At 32.1% G+C, this 21,959-nt stretch overlaps 2 protein-coding genes across 3 annotated transcripts; one reads left to right on the top strand and one right to left on the bottom strand.

The window, feature by feature from the left end:
• Positions 1–31: 31 nt before the first annotated feature.
• On the top strand, positions 32–8,568 carry LOC148619563 (uncharacterized). The gene is made up of 6 exons (XM_088579623.1): positions 32–190; positions 3,291–3,389; positions 4,248–4,394; positions 5,087–5,253; positions 7,142–7,223; positions 8,299–8,568. The coding sequence occupies exons 1-6, from the start codon at positions 80–82 to the stop codon at positions 8,371–8,373; spliced, it is 681 nt and encodes a 226-aa protein (XP_088435749.1). The 5' UTR covers positions 32–79; the 3' UTR covers positions 8,374–8,568.
• Positions 8,569–13,828: 5,260 nt separating this feature from the next.
• Positions 13,829–21,925, bottom strand: LOC148619562 (small ribosomal subunit protein eS24-like). Of its 2 annotated transcripts, XM_088579621.1 has the most exons (6): positions 21,876–21,925; positions 19,016–19,081; positions 18,271–18,480; positions 16,100–16,213; positions 15,325–15,348; positions 13,829–13,907 (listed from the first exon to the last, which is right to left on the bottom strand). In XM_088579621.1, the coding sequence occupies exons 1-5, from the start codon at positions 21,876–21,878 to the stop codon at positions 15,343–15,345; spliced, it is 399 nt and encodes a 132-aa protein (XP_088435747.1). In that variant the 5' UTR covers positions 21,879–21,925; the 3' UTR covers positions 13,829–13,907; positions 15,325–15,342. The 2 variants fall into 2 exon arrangements, with proteins under 2 accessions (XP_088435747.1, XP_088435748.1); XM_088579622.1 differs by lacking the exon at positions 15,325–15,348.
• Between the last annotated feature and the right edge of the window lie 34 nt (positions 21,926–21,959).

Here is a 21,959-nt window from a genome sequence, read left to right as displayed (position 1 = left end):
CGGAATCCGAATAATGCTTGATATGAAGTTATTTTATGTTAAATTTTCAAGCGTCAATAAAACCCTGTTTTGTTTAAATATGGCGCTAACTGAGCAGTATGACATTTGTAAGCTTGCATTCGAAGGAAATACTGGCATTTTGAAACACAAAATCAAAGAAAATCCAGAACTTGCGACAAGTAGAGATGAGGTGATTTACGCTTCTAATTGTTTCCCGTGATGACATCACCGAGAACAAGTATTATCTGTTATAAACTCTTTAAGAAATGACCATGCAAAATTGAAATCATGCTATATCAGTGGCATTTGATTAATTAAAATAACCAAACTCGGCAAAATAGGATAAAAGGGAACAAGCAGATCAATGTCCATCTTACTTTGCCGAGTTTGTTTAAAGGATATTTTAATCAGTGTGAGCTGATAAAGAACATTCCATTTACTTGATTATGGGTCTGGGACATACATGTACAATGTAAGCCCCCCCCCCACCCAAACCAGATAAAAACCCCCAGACAAAAGCCCCCCCTGGATAAAAGCCCCACCTTATAATAAGCTGAATGTTAATGTAAAAAATATATATTTATTTTTGTTCGTTTTTTTGAGTATTTTTTATTTTTTCTTTTGTTGTGACTGTTTCTTTTATATTGGTATTGCATTTTATTTGTGTTTGTCTTATTTATGTATTCTTTAGTACTGTTTAGTGTATTTAGGAAGTTTTTGTAAGTATTAAAATGGTTCAATTTCTGTGTATGTTTTTTCCCCATTTTTTTTTGTTTACTTTCTTTGTGAATTTTTTTCAATGACAATTAGTACATGTACATTGTGTCTGTCATGTAATACATGTAAAATGTTTCAGTTTCTGTGTGTATTTTTTTCAAGGGTATATTCATTTTATATTTGATGTTATATTTCTTATTACCAGAATCATTTGAAATTTTATCAATGAAATAAGAAAAGCTGCCAGTAATACACTTTTATAAGAGAAAACAAAATGACTGTTTTTAGATATATTTCTTTTTTAAAGTGTGTATATTTGACAACTGTTATCATTAAAAAAAAAAATGCATGTAGTGTTTTCTTTGACAAAAAAATTCTCAAATGGTCAGTATGATAAATTAGAATTAGAAAATGGATCTTGATTTGATATATCACCATTTTATAGACAGCAAGGCAATCACCTAAATTTCTCAATTTCTATTGCACAAATAAGTTTACTAGTCAGTTTAACAGGTCTAAATTTTGTAGAACCGTCTGTGTAAACAAATTTTAAAATTACCAAATTGTCAGTGCAAAATGTCTTTAACCTCCCTTATAATATTTTATCTTTTCTTTTACAATTTCTGTAATTTCAACAGTACAGTATATTTCCCAAGTATTGTTTGTAATAGTTATAAGAATTTACAAACTTAATTTTTTTCAATACATGCTCATGCCTCAGGACACTGGTTGAATCTTTTTGAGAACAAAGAAAAACAAGTACAGGTTATGAACATTGTATATGTGATTGAGTGAACTTTTGATATTCAAATAAGGAAAAAGTGATATATTTCAATTCTAGAACATACAGCAGTTTTTTTCAAGGAAATTAACTTTATGCATGAGGTTTTTCATGAACGTCACACAATTCTTTGATAAGAACCAAAATAAAACACTGAGTGAAAAACCTCTAGTTTTCAAACCAAACCTCCACTTTATCACTTGACTTGTATGACTAGAAGCCAAAGTCAGTATTTTGCTTTCACAAAAGTTTCTAAAGTAGTCATACTGTCAGTGTCAGCTATGTTCGCATATTAATATCATGACAAGATGCTTGCAATAATGTTGAGAGATTAACAAGTTGAAAAAAAGATCAAAGGAAAAATATGTTTCATTATATGCCATGTCAATCTGAAATGTTTGAGTTGGCATTATTCAACCTCACAATCTTAGGGGTCCTGTGGCAACACATGTCAATAAGACAAACTTAATTTTAAAATTTGTAGGCAAACTAAATTTTTGTATTTTACAGTTAAGTAAGCAGGATGTAAAAATGATGAGAACAAAAAAATCATTGTTGGGAAGTGACATATTGTGGAGAAAATGCTAAATAATGATAAGTATCCCAAAGAAAAAAAAATGATTTCTTGAACATCTAAAAATCTAACTTATTGGTAAATAGTTAAAGAGGATTTGAAGTATATACCGGTACAATGTTTACATTTTGAGAGCCTAACATTGCAATTAAATGTCATCCCCTATACTTTTGTCTCAAACTCAGTTCCAAAGACAAAATTAAGAGGTAAATGGACCAATGCATATGCAGTTCAAAACATATTAATAATGATTCATTTATTTTAATGATAATTTTATTTAAAATCAATATAAATAGTTATGTTCTCTGTTAAGTACATACTGTTCATGCATGTGCCTACAACTAATTGTCATTTACAGTGAAACTTAATACTGGTACTTAATCATGTGGTTCACTTCCAGAAAATGAATTGAAGGAGCTACAGCCTACATGCAACAGTGTAATATTGAAGTGTTTGGACCTGACATTATTCAGCAAGATTTAACAATATGAAAGATGAATTATGATGTCCATTTTATATCCCTTATGATTCTTAATACTTTACTCTGTGTAATTTAATTCCCAGCTTCTATTGGACTTGTTTTATATTTAGTTATGACTTTTGGATAATGACATTAACTAAGTCTTGATCTCCTTTTTAGAATTCCACCCCATGTAATTCCTGCTTACCATGTGACCAGAAATTTTCGTATCTATTTATTATGAGTGGGACATGCTTAGCATGACAACATACATATTACTTGGTACACATGGTATAGTCCAGCATTTTGACTTTAGATGTCGCTGGCATAACATGAATTGTTTATTTATACTGCTGAATTGATGCAATAGATACATTGTGCACATATTAAGTGAAGGTAGATTTCTTTTAAACATGGTATAACTCACAGTAAATTTCTTTAACTTTTTTGTCCCTTTGATCACAACAATTGTTATGAAAATGGAATGATTTCATGCATGCATGCACACATCAATTTTCAAAATAATCAGGTTTAATTTAGACAAAACAGGATTGGACTGGAGTTGATATTTAGTATATTTTCTGAGACAGAATCTTTTAAATGTGTAGTAAATTACTGAATGACTTGCAACGATAAAATCAATAGTACTTTATACTATCATGACTATTGGAAGATGTATAAGCCTGGACATGTTTTTGAATTAACTCATACATCTCTTGCCTGCTTGTGACAAGTACATGTTGTTTTTATAATTTCAGACACAGCGTATGCCATTACATTGGGCAGCTTCAGGAGGTCACATAGAAATAGTGGAATTCCTACTAAAACAAGGAGTACCAGTTGATGCTAGGGATGAGGTACATGTACATGTATTGTTTTGAATTTGAAGGGATGTCTGTGTTATGACAAGTGAACAGTAATATTATGTTGTAGAACCCTATACACACAATGTTCATTTATATGAGAATTATATGAAAATTAGCATCAACTGAGAACTGATTTTAATTTTGACTGTTAAAAACAAAATGACTATAATCTGTGACATAAATTAAACTTAAGCAAGTAAATGCAACAAATAGATTATCAAAGTTTGGGTGTTTACAGATGTACATTTTAAAATTGGTCTTATTGTCTGACATCACAAATATATTATGGAATAATTTACTAATGGACATCATGGCATTATATTATAGCATCTGTTTAAAAATATGTACTTACATATGATACTTACCGGTTTTCTACCTGTTGAAACAAATCCAGCTGGTCCTTAAAGCATTAAATGAACCACCTCATTTTTAAATAAGACAGAAGCCATCCTGATGTGGTCTCTGGTTATTTCCATTAAAAAAAATTGTCTTGGAAGCTGTGTAGCTTGTCTTGTGAAAAGTATGATTTAATAAATTTCTTATGACACAGTGTACTTTGCATTAAATGACAATATATGGACCAGTTGGTCCACATAACTTAGTGGAGAGACTAATTGAGCCATATACTGCCTCTTGGCCCTTCATATCATGAACCATTTGGCTCAGGCAATATATTAAGATTTGATGGCCTGTGGGATGACTAAACCTTTTGCTGCCAGGTTGCTTCATCTAAAGTTTAAATAAAAAGACTGTCTAAAACAAGTTAATTCCAATATCGTATAACAGAGTCAATTTAAAATCAGTCCTTTTGATTTGCAGTATTCTATACATAAAATCCTATGTTTATAGACAGGATGGACTCCCTTGATGATATCATCATCAGCAGGACGGGACCAAATTGTTTCTATGCTAATAAGCTGTGGAGCTCAAGTAAATGCTGTAAACCAAACTGGCCAGTGTTCTTTACATTATGCTGCATCTAAAAATAGATACGAGGTAGGTGTTTATATATTCTAAAAATCAAGTGCTGACATTTAAAAAAAAATTAGGTCACCAACAGGTTGAATAATAAAACTATGATAAATTTTAATCAAGCTTTTTTTTTAATCAATTTTTCATTGTCAGTGCCTGTTGGCCTAACTCTAAATTAGTGTATGTTACGTTGATATGATCTTAAACACAAACTGAAAAAAAACATTCAGAGACAAGTTATAAAAATGAGTTTGGTGTTTATATTCCTTAAAATTAAGTGTTCACATTTAAAAAAATTAGGCTGCCAGGAGGTGGAATCACAAAAATGTAATCATATTTGATCAAACTTAATTTTTCATTGTCAGTACCTGTTGGCCTGGCTCAGGATTTTGTGCATTTTTAGTTGATATAATCTTGAACACAAGCTGAAAACAGGCATTTGAAGACAGGTGTTTTTAAGTTATGTTATTAAAATTAAAGTTATGAATAAGACTACTTTTGCTAATAATAAATGGTGCATTAACTACCTAAGCTTATTCCACATATTTTGAGGAATTTATTTTAGCACTTTAAGACAGACTGCTAATATATGCCAGAACTTGCACCCAGTGAAAATATCCTGCTATACAGTATTTATTAATAGAGAAGACCAACTGTATTCTCTAAAGTTGACTATACTACTCACTCTAAGAATTAAACGAAAATTCTGTTTTTAGATTGCTGAACTGTTACTACAACATGGTGCTGACCCAGACACAGGAGATCAATACAACAATACACCACTACATAGAGCAGCTTCAAAGGGCCATGTTAAATTAGTCAAACTTTTACTGCAATATAATATTGATGTTAATTATAGAGATTCACAGAACAGTACACCATTGTAAGTCAAATAATTCTTTACTTAATTTTCTGATTATACAGCTATTTATGCTCATTCAGAATTAATGATCTTCTCTATTTGAATAATATTTTATGAAAAAAAATATTTAAACATACTATTAGCAAGCTCAAAAAGTTACTCCCAGCTTCACTTTGAATTTAAACACTACGAAGGAATCTAACAACAGTGAACTTCCTACATCATGTACATGTTTATCTACATATGATGCCTTACATTTCTAATAGGCATATAAAATACCATATATAGATTTTTGGAGGTTATTGCTCAGGGGAAAAAATATATACCTGTGTTTCTGCTAACATGCTCTGAAATACTAGGGTTGATAGCTTGGCAAAACTATTAATTTTTTCCATAAGTTTTTGACTGGTTTGTTTTTAAGACACATTCAAACTAATAGTGCTTGTAAAAAAAATCCCAAAAATTTAGGGTAACAAAGGCCTTTGAAATGAAGGATAAAATGTGGCAATAAACAAGGATTTTCTAAAATTTTGTATTTTCTGAGCAATTTCATTATTAAAGGCTTAAATTTTAACTCTGAATTCTTGGTGTTCTTTGATATGCTTACTCTTTATCGTGTATTTAGAATGACTTGGACCAATATGCTGAATCTGATATTTTAGATTTTTACTCTGAATAATCAGAAATTTAATTTTAGGGTTATTCTACTCATTTATCTAGATTTATAGTTATGTTGGACTGTAATATGTAATTGTCTAGTTTTCAATTTCTTTTATCGTACCACTTACATTCTGTATCAGGAACCTGTGTTGTATCAAGCTTAAATGTTGTGACCATCCTTGGCTCCTTGTCTTAACTGTTAAAAGAGCATTTTATCAGAAGATCTTAGGGAATATCTCCAATGTTTTTAGGTGTTTGACATTGAAGGAGCTGTCATGTGAAATTCAGTCACAATCAACTATTGGCTACACTAAAAAATAACCTTGAATGCAGAATTGAGAATTTCTAGAATTATTTGCTGGTATTGTAGTGCAAGGTGGCTTAAAGTAATTCCATCCACCAGGTAGCACTAAGAATACTAGCTAGATACATGTATTACCGAAAATAAAGAACACTAACTCTTACTGGTACACAAATTTTGGCACAAACAGAGGAGCTCAGAAAAAAAAGTAATGATGAAAAAATTCAACCACTTTGGCTATTATTTCAGAACTGGAATGGACAAATTCCAGATAGATTCTTCAGCCAAGTGTATCCAAGGCTTTTCTCTTGTGCTGTGTAACGAGAAAGGTCGAGTTCATTTATTCAGTAAAAAAATTCACATATTTCTTTTTTTGACGCAAGTTAGCTTTAGTCATTTAATTTATTAAATGAGCAATGATTTTTCATATGCCCAGTAAAGCTTTCAAGTAAAAGAAATTTTTAAAAAATGTGTAAGCTAACGCAGTCATTTCTCTTCAAGAGATAATAGTGGATTGAGTCATTGACTTTTTCCACCACCAGATGAAAGATATAAAAAAGGTGTTGAATATCAGTACCTATTAAAAATGAAAATATTTGATAATTTTATCCATGAATCGCAACATGCAGGGATGAATAGGTATATTCCAAACCTTAGTGCCACCATCCCCTCTGTCAGAATCAACTGCAGAACAATAAAACTGGAAAGGCTAAAGGCTATCTTTATTTTCCTTCAGAAATCTAAACCCATCATAGAAAGGATTCTTAGCAATATAGAAAAGCTATCTTTTAATGTAACCTTTTTTACAATGTTTAGCATTGGATTCATAGTCCTCAGAATTGTACTTTAGTATTAAAACAATAACTAGTTGGGAGGTTTTCAGTGGGTAGTATAATTTAGACCATATATATACTATGCTTTCAGTTTGCAATGGGGTTTTTGTTTCAGACATTGGGCATGTGAAGAAGACAGAGTAGAGGTAGCCAAACTATTGGTGGATCGAGGTGCTGACATTGCTGCATTAAATAAAGTAAATTTTACTATTATGCACTGTTCCATTTTCATTATTTGTTATGGGTCCTAGGAAATTTGACCACAAGATAGCATACCATTTAAATAGGTTTACGTATTTTATAAAATTTTGTGTAAATTGCATTATTTTTTACCAACTGGAGTTTGAGTTTAGTATATAGTGTTTGGTTTCATGTTGTGATTTGATATGCTGATTCTAATAATGAATACATTATTAGATTTTGTTTAAATCTATATACAATTGCAAAGAAATTGTGTTCCTGTAATTGTATCGTGCCGGCATCATCATTGTCATCCAGCGTCCATAGGCAATTTAGTTTCCTGACAATAACGAGTATAAGCATATGAATCTTTATGTAACTATACCACAAACTGCCATACCATCAAAGGAAGGCATAATGCATTGTTTGATTTTTTTTTGGGGTGGGAGGGGGGTGGGGGGTGTCATCAGAAGAACCCTGTAGGAATTAAGGGCCGGAAATAAGCTTTATCATAAATCTGGACAATGACCATATTTTAAGGGTTGGTATATGCTGAACAAATCTCTAAGCGGTTTATACCAAGTTAGTTTATATGAAATGTACAATGTTGTTTGATAACACTGAACTATTCAGAATTTCACAAAAATTAAAATATAAGGTTCATGAATTTGTACCACAAGGTGCCATACCACAAAATGAAGACTGGGATTGATAAATAAGTACCTAAAAGAGGTGATCAGAAATAAGCAATTAGCATGTTTCGAAAAATCCAGACAAAATTGGCTAAAACTGAATGGGTCTCTGTGAAATTGTACCACTGTTCCATACCTCTAAAGGAAGGCTAATACCTATTTTGGTGATTGTAACTGAAACCGTTTGTGTATTACGGGCAAAAACAGGGCCACTTTGATTCTAGTCAAAGTCTTATTAGTGTCAAATATTTAGTTCAGAGCTGTATCATGCTTGAATAGTGTTTCTATACTTGCCCCAGTTTATGTTTTATTTTATCTTATTTTGAAATTTGATGCTTTTAAACATTCCAACCTTGCTAAATCTTCTGATTCAACTTTTGTTGGTTTTTTTTTTTTGCAGGAAGAGAAAACTCCATTAGATTATGTGTCACCATCACTAAGAAGATCAATAGAAAACAGGACTGTACATCGATGAATTGATTTATATAACTTACATATTAGAATTTTCCCTTTAAAGGAAATACTGACATTACTAGAATACTGCAATAATTCAAATTGCATTAAATAGTGAAATTGAAACATCCTGTCAAAATTAACAGTATTTTTTATGGTGGTCTTTATCTTTGTTAGCGAGGTCAAATATTGTTATTGAATAAATATTCAAATTGAATTACTAGCACATTTAATGAACATAGCATTTCAATGGGAGAATTGTTTTCCAAGTTATTTGTTGTATTGTTTTGAATTATGACAACAGCAATTTGTCTTGAGATTTGATTGCCAATGAGCAGCCAAGACCATTGATGTGGCACTCCAGTAGCTCAATGAGAAAATTGCCGTGCTTTTTGAAACACTTTCAGAATTAAACTTTGAAAATCAGGATATCTTGTTCAACTATTAATTGGAAATTTCATATACAGTCTTTGATGGACATATTATGGTATACGACTGTCGGTTGGTCCACTCATTATATGAAAACTTCAAATGATTTGAGGACTAAGTCTTTATGGAAGGAAGCAACCTTCTTGAAGGTGCTTGAACTTCAAACACTAAATAAAAGAGAAACAAGTATACAATATGCTTTAACACAGTGTTCATAATAGATCTTAATGCAACATGTTTCAAAAGTCTTTTGACCACAACTGAGGTAAACTTAAGATGTAAATCGCAGAAAATCTATTTTATAAATGTTTAACTATGGGCTGACCATTTAAGTCGCATTATTTTACCCCAAGCAATACCATAAATGGTCAGCCCGTGGTAAAACAATGATTAAAAAAGATTTCCGTGATTTAATTCGATTCTTATAGGACAGTAATGGTACTTTTTTACATTTTCGTAACCTATTACAGTAACCTTCACTGCCATATTTGGCTGTACACATTACGCTAGCTATGTCAGTTGAAATGTTCGCTAGTGAAACTTTGCTTTGTATTTTTTGTCATGAACGAAAGGTAGAATTAAGTAGAACAATGTTAGATATGACAATAGTCTTTTGCATTATAAGGTCAGTGTTCACACATTGACAGGTATAATGTTTCATTCATTGATGATTGTTATCGTTTAGTGTTTAGCTACCGAGTATGTGTTTAAGTTATTTTTACGTAACATCTCTACATCTAAAAGTTCAATTGAATATGATTAAATTTTTAAACCATATCCTTAACTCCCCTGATACACTAGTCCACGAAATGTTCAGAGAAGTTAAAAACAACAACTTGTGGATGTCCCATGTAAAAAATATACTAAATAAATAAGGGTTCTGTCATCTTAACTTACAACTTAATAACCTTCAATTTTATATCAAAAGAATCAAACAAAGACTACGCGATCAGTTTAAGCAAAATTTAGTAGGCTCAATAGCTATGAGTGAAGAACTGTCATTTTTCCGTAAAATATTTATTCCGTCCCCATATATTGATTTATGTAAATCTAAAATAGAAAGATCTCTCATCAGTAAATTTCATTTGAGTGCACATGCACTAGAAATAGAAAGGGCTCGGTACAAAAACATAGAGAGAAAAAAACGTGTTTGTAAATCATGTGATAGTGGGAACATAGAGGATGAATATCATTTCTTCTCGGTGTGCACCCACTATGCACCGCAAAGAAATCAATACAGAATGAAATTGGACAACCATAATTTAATTTCTTTATCAAAACCTCACCTCACACCAAGAGACATAGCATACATATTTAACAGTAGCTCTATTGAAATACTAAAAATAAGTATCAAATTCATGAGTGAATGTTGGAGTCAAAGGTCAATTTAATTTAACAGAAATTATATCAATATATAACGTTAAAACTATAGATTAATCTGTTTTGATCAGATTTACACCACTGCCGCACCATGGTCATAAATTTAGTTTATATGTAATGTATATTACATTGTTCTGTTTTTGTTCATGCCATAACTATTTACTGTAAATGTGTTAGTGCAAATAAAATTGTCTATTGCCTATAATATAACTTTTATAAAACATAATATTTAATACTTATATTAAATATGAATTTGATCCTCATTCATACTACTGAAATGAACGAAAACAGCCGATACACATAGGAATGTTGCACGTGTTTGTTTACACGATTAAGGTGGGCAGTAATCTACACACAAGCAAGCCTTGCCCAACAAGTCACATGCTGCTCATATAGCAATTGAAAATCGACCACAGTTGTCATCATAAAGCTTGTTATATTAGAATTAAGAAATAAATCTCGGAAACTCCATTTTATTACTGTTTTACCAAGAGTCGGCCATTAAAGTCCCATTGTTTTACCCAAAGCTATAGCAAGGGGTTTAATAATGACGTGAATGGCCAGCCTGTGGTTAAACAGTGATAAAATGGAGTTCCCATGATTTGTTTTGATTCTAAAAGGACTTGTTTCTTCATATATTTGCATAGACACAGCCTATGTGTGAAACAAAATGTTTGTCATATGTTTATCACTTTTTTAACATGGCTTTGAAGCGCATCATATTAGAATGAAGAATAACATCTGCCATCGTAAATAAATTATACTTATTTTACTGATGTCACAGTTGAATTTTGGTCCAATGGTCACCATTTCATGCCACACATAGACTGCATCTTTACATTACTATGCAGAAACTATTCATATTAGAATCGAAATTATTCTGAGAGTCCAATTTATCTGTTTTACCATGCACTGGCCATTTGTCTTTATTTTACCCCAAGCTATCACTTGGAGCAAAAGAACACAATATAAATAGCTAGCCCGTGGTTTAACAATGTTAAAATGAAGTATCTCTCTCTGTAAGATAACATTAGATAAGTTTGTGGTAAAACAATAGAATTCCGAAGTCTCATTTCCATAACGGAACTTTGAATGAACAACGTATTGAAATCAGAAGACCAATCTGCATTTTTATGTTAACCTCTGGAATCTTGGAGCACTGCATTACAATGCCAAATCTTCTATTTATTGCTTTTCTTATTTTCATCATGTAGAATAATTTTTGTCATTTGACATTATTTTTACACAGAAAGAAGTTTTGAATTTAATACTTGACTCAATGCCCAGCAAATAAAAAATTTCCAAGCATTTGAATGGTAGACTTGGTCCAATTCTTGTGAAGCCACCAAGTCACAAGATGAAATATCTTCATTTAAGCACATGTACATACGATTCAATGCATTATCTTACTTTTTTTTTATCAAATTAAAGGGTTTTCAAGAGCTGAGTAACATGTTAAGTTAGATGATTTACCGAAGTTGCATCAAATAGTTCTTTCTTGATGCCTGAACCAACCAAACATGTATGTCTAAATATTAGGATTGCAAGATCAGAGGAAGTTTGGACTAAAAAGCAGAGGGCGTTTACCATGTTAATGCTCAAGTTTTGAAAGGAGTCTGGATGTATCATTCTTGTTTGTTTCTATGTGCCATTTTGGTTATTTCACATTCTTTGTTTTATGTGTCTATTTCCTGTCTACTTACGTCTTTCAAATCCTGGTTCCTTTCCTGCAAAATTCTATTCACATATTGTGTAACCTTGTGGTACTATATGGAGATCAAGTCACTGTATGGTACAGATAGATGAACAGACATGATTATAAGGTGCCAGGAATCAAGTCAGATCACAACCCAGCAGTAAAAAGTCAAAATCTTTCTATTTAAATGTGTTAGCAGTTACTAGGATGGCAAAGAATTGCAGTTCAAGACAATAATCCATGAGTGTAGACTAACATTCATATCAATGTGATTCTCTTAAAATTGTAAAAGCCTACTGGCTGAAAAACCAACAAGAGTAATTATACTGTCAATTAAATGTTTCATCAGGTGAAGCTTGACACAACAGCAAAGGCATAATACTATAGTAAGGCAAGTATGGACACAGCTCTGAATTTCGATGATTTAATATTTTATACACAATAAAGGTATAGGCCAGAACTAAAGTGGCCTGCAATTACTGAATGGTTTCACATAAATGCACATGTAGCATGCAAGACTAACTGTATCCATCACTCACACTATTGGCTTACTTAGATACATTAGTTCCATTCACTCCACCCTTCTTCAAGGATATTACGTGAAGTGTTACAACATAAAAAGAGATACTTATTACATCAGAACAATGTTTCATTCCTTGTTTTAAGTCACATCCCCAAAAGTCAATCATATCTAAGCCCCTTGTAGTACCATTTCAAAGAGACCAATTTACTTGCACCAGTAGTGATGTTTTTTCCATACTAGGAAATGATGGGTTCTAGTCCCAATTCATTATTGCCCAAACAGTATTTGCCTACTGATAACTACAACAGCAGCACAGTACCATTATTGGACTACATTTTTTTTTTGCAGTCCTATAAAAGTTATCCAATTGACACTCAAATGATCAGCAATTCAAATAAAACAAAGTTTGCAGATTTTAATAAAACTTTCAAAAGACAGTCCAAGCCATTCCACACTTTTTAATTTAAATATTTTGTAGCTGGTAGTGAATTAGCAATACTTAGATTTATAAAAATATATGTAATTTTCCCTCACCTTTCAATTGAGATATTTTTGTTGTTGTCTAAGTTCTTTTTCCAAGTCTTAATATTGTTCAAAGATGTCATATTTAACAGTGTAGATTGTTGCTGAAGTTTTTTCAAGCATATGAAGGAATATCATCTTGAAGTATCTTACTCCAAGAGATAATATATCAAAGTAATATAAAACCTTCTTTTCATTATGTACAAAATTAAGAAATATTTTTTTCAATGCTTTTCTGTATATATAGATGGTATAATGTATTTCATCCTGGTTTAGTTATCTCTTTGACATATTCACCAAATCCATTCTTATTACAGTGGGTAACACAGTTAACTTCAGGGAATTAAGTTAGCAGATGAAATGTCTTAGGTAGATAGTTGACTTGACAGTTTTAATAGGTTGAGTTTTCTACTATACAAGGATATCATTTAATGACGAACCGATTAATTACTTGAATATGTCATATTCTATGTTTACTGTCTTCTTTTGGACTTAAATTCTTTCAGTTAAAATCCAAGTACTATGATATCAAATATCCACATTTTTCTTATGTGTGCATGGAGTCCATAGAATATTATATAATCCATTTAATTTTGTTTAAAAGTGGATTTAGAACTAAAACAAAACTGGAAAATGTTAAAGAATCTCATGAAATTTTACATGTGGCCAATTGTCAGAGCAGCTGTAGTAGTCAGCAGTAACAGAAACAACACTAGAACAGTACACTGTTTTATGCCTATTTTTTGTCATGTAACCTGCATTAGCAATGTGGTACACTTATAGTAAATAGCACTGATTTACATGTATTAGATGGAATTCAGAAATAAGAAATGGACCAATCAGAGTGCTGCCTGTTTTAATGAAATCATAATTCAGATGTAGGATGAAGGGACAAATCCTGAAAAAAGATCTAGTGAACAGACCAAGTCTTTGACATGTATTTATTACAATATAAATACATCGGCAACACAAACTGTAGCCACACCCACCAGTATCCACTTCATCACTGAAACAAAAACAGAAACAAATTCATATTGGAGGCATTGTCACATTTTACAATTTCTTTTTTTTTATCATGTTACAAATCAATACTAAATTTCCTTTTGTATGACATCTGGTTTATTGCAGTGAATGCTTTTGGAATGTCTCTGTGACATTTCAGGACACTATCATTATTCATATGGTCATAATAATTTTCTAGAACTTTTTCTACTTTGAACTACTTTGCATGTTCTTTCAAATAGTAATCCTGAATTAATAGAAATAAAACAATCCAGTGTTCTAGGATTTTTTTTTTCTTCAATTCTTAGGTTTCCATTCCAATTGAAGATTAATTTTACCACAATTCAGACTTTAAGGCTTTCCAAACTTTAAATCAAATCCTTTCAGATATTATTTTTTTTAATAATCAAAGAAAAAGTGGAATAAAATCAACAACTTTTTCCACACCAAAATTGCACTTGCCCTGGATGATGGGAAAGTGGAATCCTAGAACATCCCTACAAACAGTTATAACTGCTGGTATATATTGTGTCATATAGCTGTGCATAAAGTGAAATGACATAATGGTTGATCTGACTCACAATGAAAAGAACCAATGAAGATGTTTGTAAAGAAAGTTTAATCGCCCTTAAGCACATATGTCTCCCTCATTTAAACACAAAAAGGTGTGATCACCCTGATGTACAATTGTTTCCCCTTTTTCATAATGAACAATTAATTCACAACATGCATGCTGACTTGTAAAGGTTCAAATAAATACTGTACTTCTATTTCAAGTCATTGAATGACTGATGAATTAAGGAAACAGACATTCTTTTTGAACAACTTAACATAAGTTCTTTAACTGAAAATTATAATATAATAGGACTACAATTAGTAGAACAGATGATCTTCAAACTAAATAGAAGGAAGTACATTGATTGGTTAAATTAATTAATAAAGGTACTACATTTGAAAAGTTCACTCATTTAAGTGCTTGTTCCATTTTAACTTTAGCTAAAGCTACAATGATTGTAGGCATCTTTAATAAGTTTTAGTCAACTTTGTATTTACCACAGAAGTTGGCAACCCCCTAAAAATATAAAGTAATTACAAAATGAACAAGCACTTAATCAGTATGTTTTACCCAATGTGTTGCTGTGAAATAATGTTTTTCATTAGAATAAATGTTTTATCACGACTACTTTTTTTTATCTTTGAGTAATAATTGGGTGTAACATATCAGGATGCTGTTTCTTTAACACAAATTAGTTTGTTCCAGTAAGAAACACTACATTATGATATGCATTCTACAGCATAGCAAGATGTTAAGTATTCCTTACATCAAATTTACTTGTGTTGCAAACTCAGCCAATAGTTAGTTCACTGCACGCGCAGAAGAATTACTACAGCAGAGAATAGCTGTTGCACTCATTTCTTACCCGTTTTCATCTGTGTATTTATCTCTGAAATATGTATTACTTATGACATACTAGTATACCATACACAGATTTCACCAGTGCAATAAATCTCCACAAAGTTGTCAAAGAAAATGATGTTCCAGTAAAGACAATTGTCCGTGGAAGAAAAATAAATATAAATGGTACAAGGTAACTTTGAACAGGGTTTAAGTAATGTTCTAAATTTTCAGGACACCCTGTTCTAAATGAATTTCAAAGGTCATGCCTAAAAGTGTCATGAATTATACCAGTAAAATGGCACTAATTGAAAATTGGTTTGACATTCAAGTTACATGTGTAAACTTAGAAACACTATTAGCCTTGTTGCCCACCAGAAAAAAATTTCAACAGTGGACGAATAAACTTCAAGAAAATCGTCTTAACTTGTGAAGCACAAGCTAAGTTTTATTGTCCCTGCATTGGATATTGTTCCATGTGTATTAAATGCTGATAACATTTTTCAATAAATGAAACCATGGTCAGTGATACATTAATTGAAAGAATAAACCTGTCATGCCTATGAAAATTTGGTCCATCTAGTGGCAAGCTATATGTTCGTTATATGAATTATTTTGTTAACCTTATCTCCTACATGCATCCCTTTTAATTTCATTTGTTAACCTTATCTCCTACATGCATCCCTTTTAATTTCATTGTTAACCTTATCTCCTACAAGCATCCCTTTTAATTTCATTGTTAACCTTATCTCCTACATGCATCCCTTTTAATTTCATTTGTTTATTATTTGACTCATTACCTTCTTGCCAGTTCCAACTTTGGCCTTTTTGGTTCCTCTGACTTTCTTTTGTCTGTTCTTTCGTTCCTTTCTCTGTTTTCGTCCAGCTCTTTGTCTCTTTTCTACTACACCATGCTAAAAAGAATGATCAGTAGTAAAATATACCTATCACAAAATTAGAGCATTATTTGCCAACCTGTATTGTATTAGCTACATTTATAACAATCTTTGGTTAAAAAATGCAAATTCAATTGACCCAAAAGTACAAAAGCATACATGGTGAACAGAAAACAATAATGACTATACTTCCACTCGTGTTACTTGGTTCATACAGAAGTGAAACTAATTACCTAAACACTAGTAGAGGGTAATTACCAAAGCATAGCATCTTATCTAAAAAAAAATCTGTGATTCTTAAAAGGTAAACATATACCAGGGGCTGCTCTGGCTTCCAAAATTCTGTTGCCAGAAAAATTGCCAGTTGCCATTTTTCGTCGCCAATTTTCAGAAATTAGAGCCAAAGGGTGGCAAAAATATGATAGTTTTAAGTCTACTGATGAATTAGAATGTACCAAGATTCACTCCTGATGCATGTATAAAGCAAGTTTTTAGTCTGTCACTTTCATATGCATAAAATAATAAAGTACATGTTTTACTGCAGAAACAGGTATTTTATTTCTATCAAGGACTTTATATAACTATTCTCATATTGTCCCTGATTTTATAACATGCTCGCCTTTGTCCTTTATGGTCTAATTTATCATACAATATAATTTGATTTTTTTTTTTAATTTTTGACAAACTTGATTCTTTTTTTCAAGTGATAAAATTTCTAGCAAACTTTATTTTGTACCATGAACCAATAATTGTGTCCCTGTTTAATTATTTTGATATCTGAGTAGTATTTCCTTAATTAGATTTTGGGAATCCCCATTCTATTTGTTTACAGATTTTTCCACCAAAAAAGTCACATGGCAAAAGTGTAACCAAATGTCATCGATTTTCTTTTGTCAATTCTTTCATTTCGAAGTGTTAGACATTTCCTGATGGGATAATCATTGTTAATTGGATTTAATTTATTCTGTTATTAGGTAAGTCTGTTTCTGAATGTATCACAGGGCTGTGAAGCTTGTACATGTATGTAGCCATGTGTACATGGCCATAATTGTGTTTACCTTTGACCAGATGATGAGAGTTTTGATTGGCTCAATAATATATTTCCATTTGATTGACACCTCCCATGAGAATATTGTCAGTCACAGTCGCCTGGTCTAATTACCTTTAATTGCATTCAGTCGTAAATTGGTCATGGTCAATTAACTCTGACCAGGTGTCAACACAATTGTTTAATATCTGTTGCTGATAAACTTCCTGTCAATTTTAATATACAAAACCCAGGCGCCAAGAAAACTGCCAACTGGTTATTTTTGTCGCCAGATAAAATAAAAAATCGCAAATTGCAACATTGGCGAAGCCCAGCACGACCCCTGATATACTTTACATACCATGTTGGCCTTAAAACATACATAGTGTTGCATCACACATACTGTTGTTGATTTCACAAACTTTTTTTTAATTAGTGCAACACATGTTGTAAGTTACGAACAGCATTGTGAGCACTTACAATGAAATTTACTTGATACCATAAATTTTGTCCAGAATAATCCTTCAGTGAAAACAATTAAGAACAGTAACTTTAAATCTAATAGATAAAGAATAGACTTAAAGATAAGAGATTTTTTTTTTAAGTAAGGTGCTCTTCAGTGTGCTCTTTTGGCTTCCTCATTAATATATAAGACAATATGATGTATGTGTGTAACCTCTAAGCCAACACAGTTGAATATTTATGCTTTTCCAAGAATAATTATTCCTTTTACAGTTTTACATTAACTAGGATTTATTTTTTTTCATAACTTTATTAATTAAACTTTAAGGTGTTTTTGTAAAAGATATGAAACTAGTAAGATCCTTACTCTGCATTACTGTGTATTGCCAATCAGGATTTTTACTACACATACTAACTAATATTATTTATTTTGGTTACTAGGATACCTTTCTCAGGTTAACTTCCAGTCAGACTGAAATCAGAGACTCAGTGTATCTAAATTTGTATCAATTACCTGTATAAGGACTTTATCCTCAATAAAGAAAAAACCTCCGGAAAAAACAATAATATTTTATCTAATTCTTACTCTGACAAGTCTGTATTTTGGTTCAAATTTCTTGGCAAAGTCCAAACTGTCATAGATCAAACCAAATCCAGTGGTCTTTCCACCACCAAATTTTGTTCTGAATCCAAAACAGAAAATAACATCTGGTGTAGTCTTGTACATTCTGGCCAATTTTTCACGGATCTCTGTTTTGGCAACCGTCGATTTGCCGGGATGCAATACATCTACAATCTGAAGAAGAAAAACATGAAACCATGAATAACACATACTTGTGAAACAGCATTATTTTATAGATTGGGATTATAGTTTTGAGAATGGACAGTTGTGATATTTGGAATTATCAGCTGAACTTTGATAAACATCAGCGTTCTAGGATTTTTCATAAAGTGAGGTTTCCTCGGGAAAAATCCATCTAAAATCAACTTTCCCACAGTCAATGATTGCTTCCCAAACAAAACAAATCCTTACAGCATATTAAGTTTTCAACTTCCCACGGGAAAGTGTAACAAAGTACCTAACTTTCCCTGACCAAAATTTCACTAGCCCTGGGTAACGGGAAATAGGAATCCTAGAACACTGAACATGTGACTTCTTCTAACCTCAATCTCTTTAACCTTACTTTCAAACAATCCATTAAAAAAATGCCATAGCTCAACACCTCTTTGGATAATTATTTTTTTTCTTCATAATTATTTACATGTAAAATTGCAACAATTTACATAATACCAGTACATGGAATTCTTAAAAACAAGAGTAATGTACATACCATCTGCTTCCGGCACAGCAGACGATTCGTCATAAATTTCCTAGTACGGATTGTGGCACCTTCACTCTGAAAAATGATATGACAAATTAATCTCTGATGAAAAGTGGAATTAATCTGAAATTAATATGTATTTTTCATGTTAATTACTCCTCAAAATGATGTGATGAAATGTCTTTTTTTCTTTTTAAAGTTAAAATCTACAATGTATGTATGGAGGAAACCATAACTGATATTTATCTGTTTCACCACCAGTGTGTCTCAAATTTATACTCCCTAAGGAAACTATCAGTATATGGTAGAAGTCCAAAAATATTAACATGAAAATGAAGGATCTTATACACTGATATACTACATGTATGTGTCTGAATAACATTCTCCAGCAAGATGATGGAAAAGGGGTCTCTTGTATATGAACTACACTAAATTATCTACACTATATAGAGAGAAAAAAACCTGATATTAAGGTATGTTTGGAATGCCTTTAACATTCCAAACATACCTTCCATTACTCTTGTAAGAGAGCTAAATGTCAGAAAACACTAAACTAGGTCAAAGAATAGAACTGGTGTACCACAAAAATTTCTACAAGAGATGAAAGGAAAGAGGTATCCAGTACATAAATGTCATCACAACAAAACATAACTATCATCAGAATCCTTTCGAATTTAGCTCCCAATTAGAAAGCATTAATAAGCACTGAAGTCAGAATGTGGTAAATGAAAGTTTGGGATCTTATCTACTGCCAGATAGCAGTAAAGGGGTTTCAGACATGGATTGCCCATAGGCTGGTCTTACCAAGAACAGTCCTAACGGTTTCAAGATTTGTTCTGTAGTGTAGGAGCAAGCCCACACAAATGTTGATCTATCGATCTATCCTCTGCAGTTTTTTTTATATAGCCATATATAGGTTATCTATACGACTATAATTCACACTTGATGCACCTAGGGTACATATACAGCATTACAAAGATTCATGATTGATTGATTGTTAGGGTTTAACACCTGAGCAGCAATATGTCGGCTATATTGAGGCAATAAATATGAAATAGGTGATAACATGAAAAATGGGATGGGACACAAAAATAATGGGGTCAACAAATTTTTATTGCCACGGGAAATAGGGAGAGGTGGGTAGGGTCGGGCAACTTAGCCCCATGGCGGAGCCAAAAGGTTCCTACTCCGAGATAATACAACAGAAGGATTCTTTTCCGTGAAAGGAACGTGGCATCTTTTCTAACACATTGCACCATGGTTTGTGGTTAGGTTTTCTGTATTATGGCCTGACAACCCCAGAATGAAACATGCCGGGGTTACCCCATTCCACCACCTTGGGGGCACAACCCAGTTGCTCTGTGGGCAGAGCCCCCTAGTCCCAGGTGGTATCGGGTGGTTTCGCCCTAGTTACATGTTCGCCCTGATTGGTGAGTGGATTCGCCCTGATCAATTAACAGGTAAATGATTGATGTTTTAACAAATAAAAGGTATTGTTATTCATGATAAACTAATTAGTACTCTAAAGAAAAATAAAAGAAATCGTTAAAAAACATGTTTGCAGAAAAGAAGTAATTAATCCTAATTAAGGAGCAATTAGGTATTTTATTGAAATTTTGATTGGTTTTTCAATTGTTAGGAAAATTAATATAACGGACATTGTTATTACAGAAATATTCTTCAAACAGTAATTGACAATAGATGTTATTTTCAGCTTTAACTCAGTTTGCAACCTTTTGAATTTCAAACAATTGCCGAAATTGTATAAAAGACATAAGTTTAAACTGGCATATTCATTCTTGAATTCGCATCTTGACATGTTCTTATGGCAGACAACTTGTGTATTTCTTGTAACCAGACAGTCCGACCTCGTCAACATGCCATCACTTGTGATGCATGTAACAGATGGCAGCACCGTACATGTGATACAGGTAGGGAATGCTTTATCTAATTTAGAATATCATTCAAAGAAAACTAGGAAAGACTTCAGCAACAGTTTATTGATTGATGAGTTAGAGTAAAAACATATAAAGAGTTCAACAAAAAACAAGACAACATAAATAAAAAAGACAAAATAAACCAAAACAAAACAAAAAACAGCAAATGAACAAAAACAAAAAAAAACAACAAAAAAAAACAGCAAATGAACAAAAAGAAAAAAACAAAAAAAAAACAAGACATTATTTGGTAGATATCAATTGGTTGTGCAGTTTTACATTTGACTTAGCCAAATATAGTTTATTTCACTATCTAATTTTGATATACAAAAATCAGGGCGAAACCACCCAGGGCAAACAAGATTTAGGGTGAACCGGTAGTAGGGCGAAACAACCCTGATTCGTCCCAGGCCAGGGTTCTGTGCACTATTTAGTCACTTCTGACAAGAAACTTAGCACTGCTGCAGAACTATTTTTTCGACACCCAGACCTGCATGGGCTACTTCAGGTAGCCATTTTCTCATGCAAATGTATACCATCTTCAATAAGTTTAACCTAGATCAACACCACTGTTAAACAAACTTAAATTGGATCTTCATATAACTTGTACATTTCCTTACGATTGCTCTCATTCAAGGTTAAAGCCACCCTTAAATTAACACAGCACAGGTTACACAATCTTAAGGTTAACTAAACATTTTCTGTCGAAGTACTAAGTACCAATCGCATTCAACAAAATGAAACAAATCTTAAGTATCGACATCTACCCTACTACTTTGTAAGTATTTATTGTGCCTTTAAGGCTGTTGTGAGATAATTTATAGTTTATTTTAAATGCTAAAGGATATGAATATAAGTTGCAATAGTTTAAATAATCAGATGGAAATAAATGTCCGAGATTCATGACGATTTATTCGTTCAAATAGTCGTACCATGTTGGTGAAATGTTGACGACGGAAGAAAGGACTTGCCGGAAGTTGAGAAATAATAGCACAAATATTTATAAACAGAAATAA

Source organism: Perna viridis, chromosome 4 (assembly GCF_037379345.1).
Source record: "Perna viridis isolate PV_CMFRI_1.1 ecotype Kerala chromosome 4, ASM3737934v1, whole genome shotgun sequence".
NCBI classification, from domain to species: domain Eukaryota; kingdom Metazoa; phylum Mollusca; class Bivalvia; order Mytilida; family Mytilidae; genus Perna; species Perna viridis.
This window is presented reverse-complemented; position numbering and strand designations above follow the sequence as displayed.

Coding starts and splice junctions, on each gene's coding strand:
- LOC148619563 (XM_088579623.1), top strand. CDS start 80: ATGGCGCTAACTGAGCAGTATGACATTTGTAAGCTTGCATTCGAAGGA. Junction 191..3,290: donor TTGCGACAAGTAGAGATGAG/GTGATTTACGCT, acceptor TTATAATTTCAG/ACACAGCGTATGCCATTACA. Junction 5,254..7,141: donor TCACAGAACAGTACACCATT/GTAAGTCAAATA, acceptor TTTTTGTTTCAG/ACATTGGGCATGTGAAGAAG.
- LOC148619562 (XM_088579621.1), bottom strand. Junction 18,481..19,015: donor TGCTGTGCCGGAAGCAGATG/GTATGTACATTA, acceptor TTTCTTCTTCAG/ATTGTAGATGTATTGCATCC. Junction 16,214..18,270: donor CAAAATACAGACTTGTCAGA/GTAAGAATTAGA, acceptor CATTCTTTTTAG/CATGGTGTAGTAGAAAAGAG.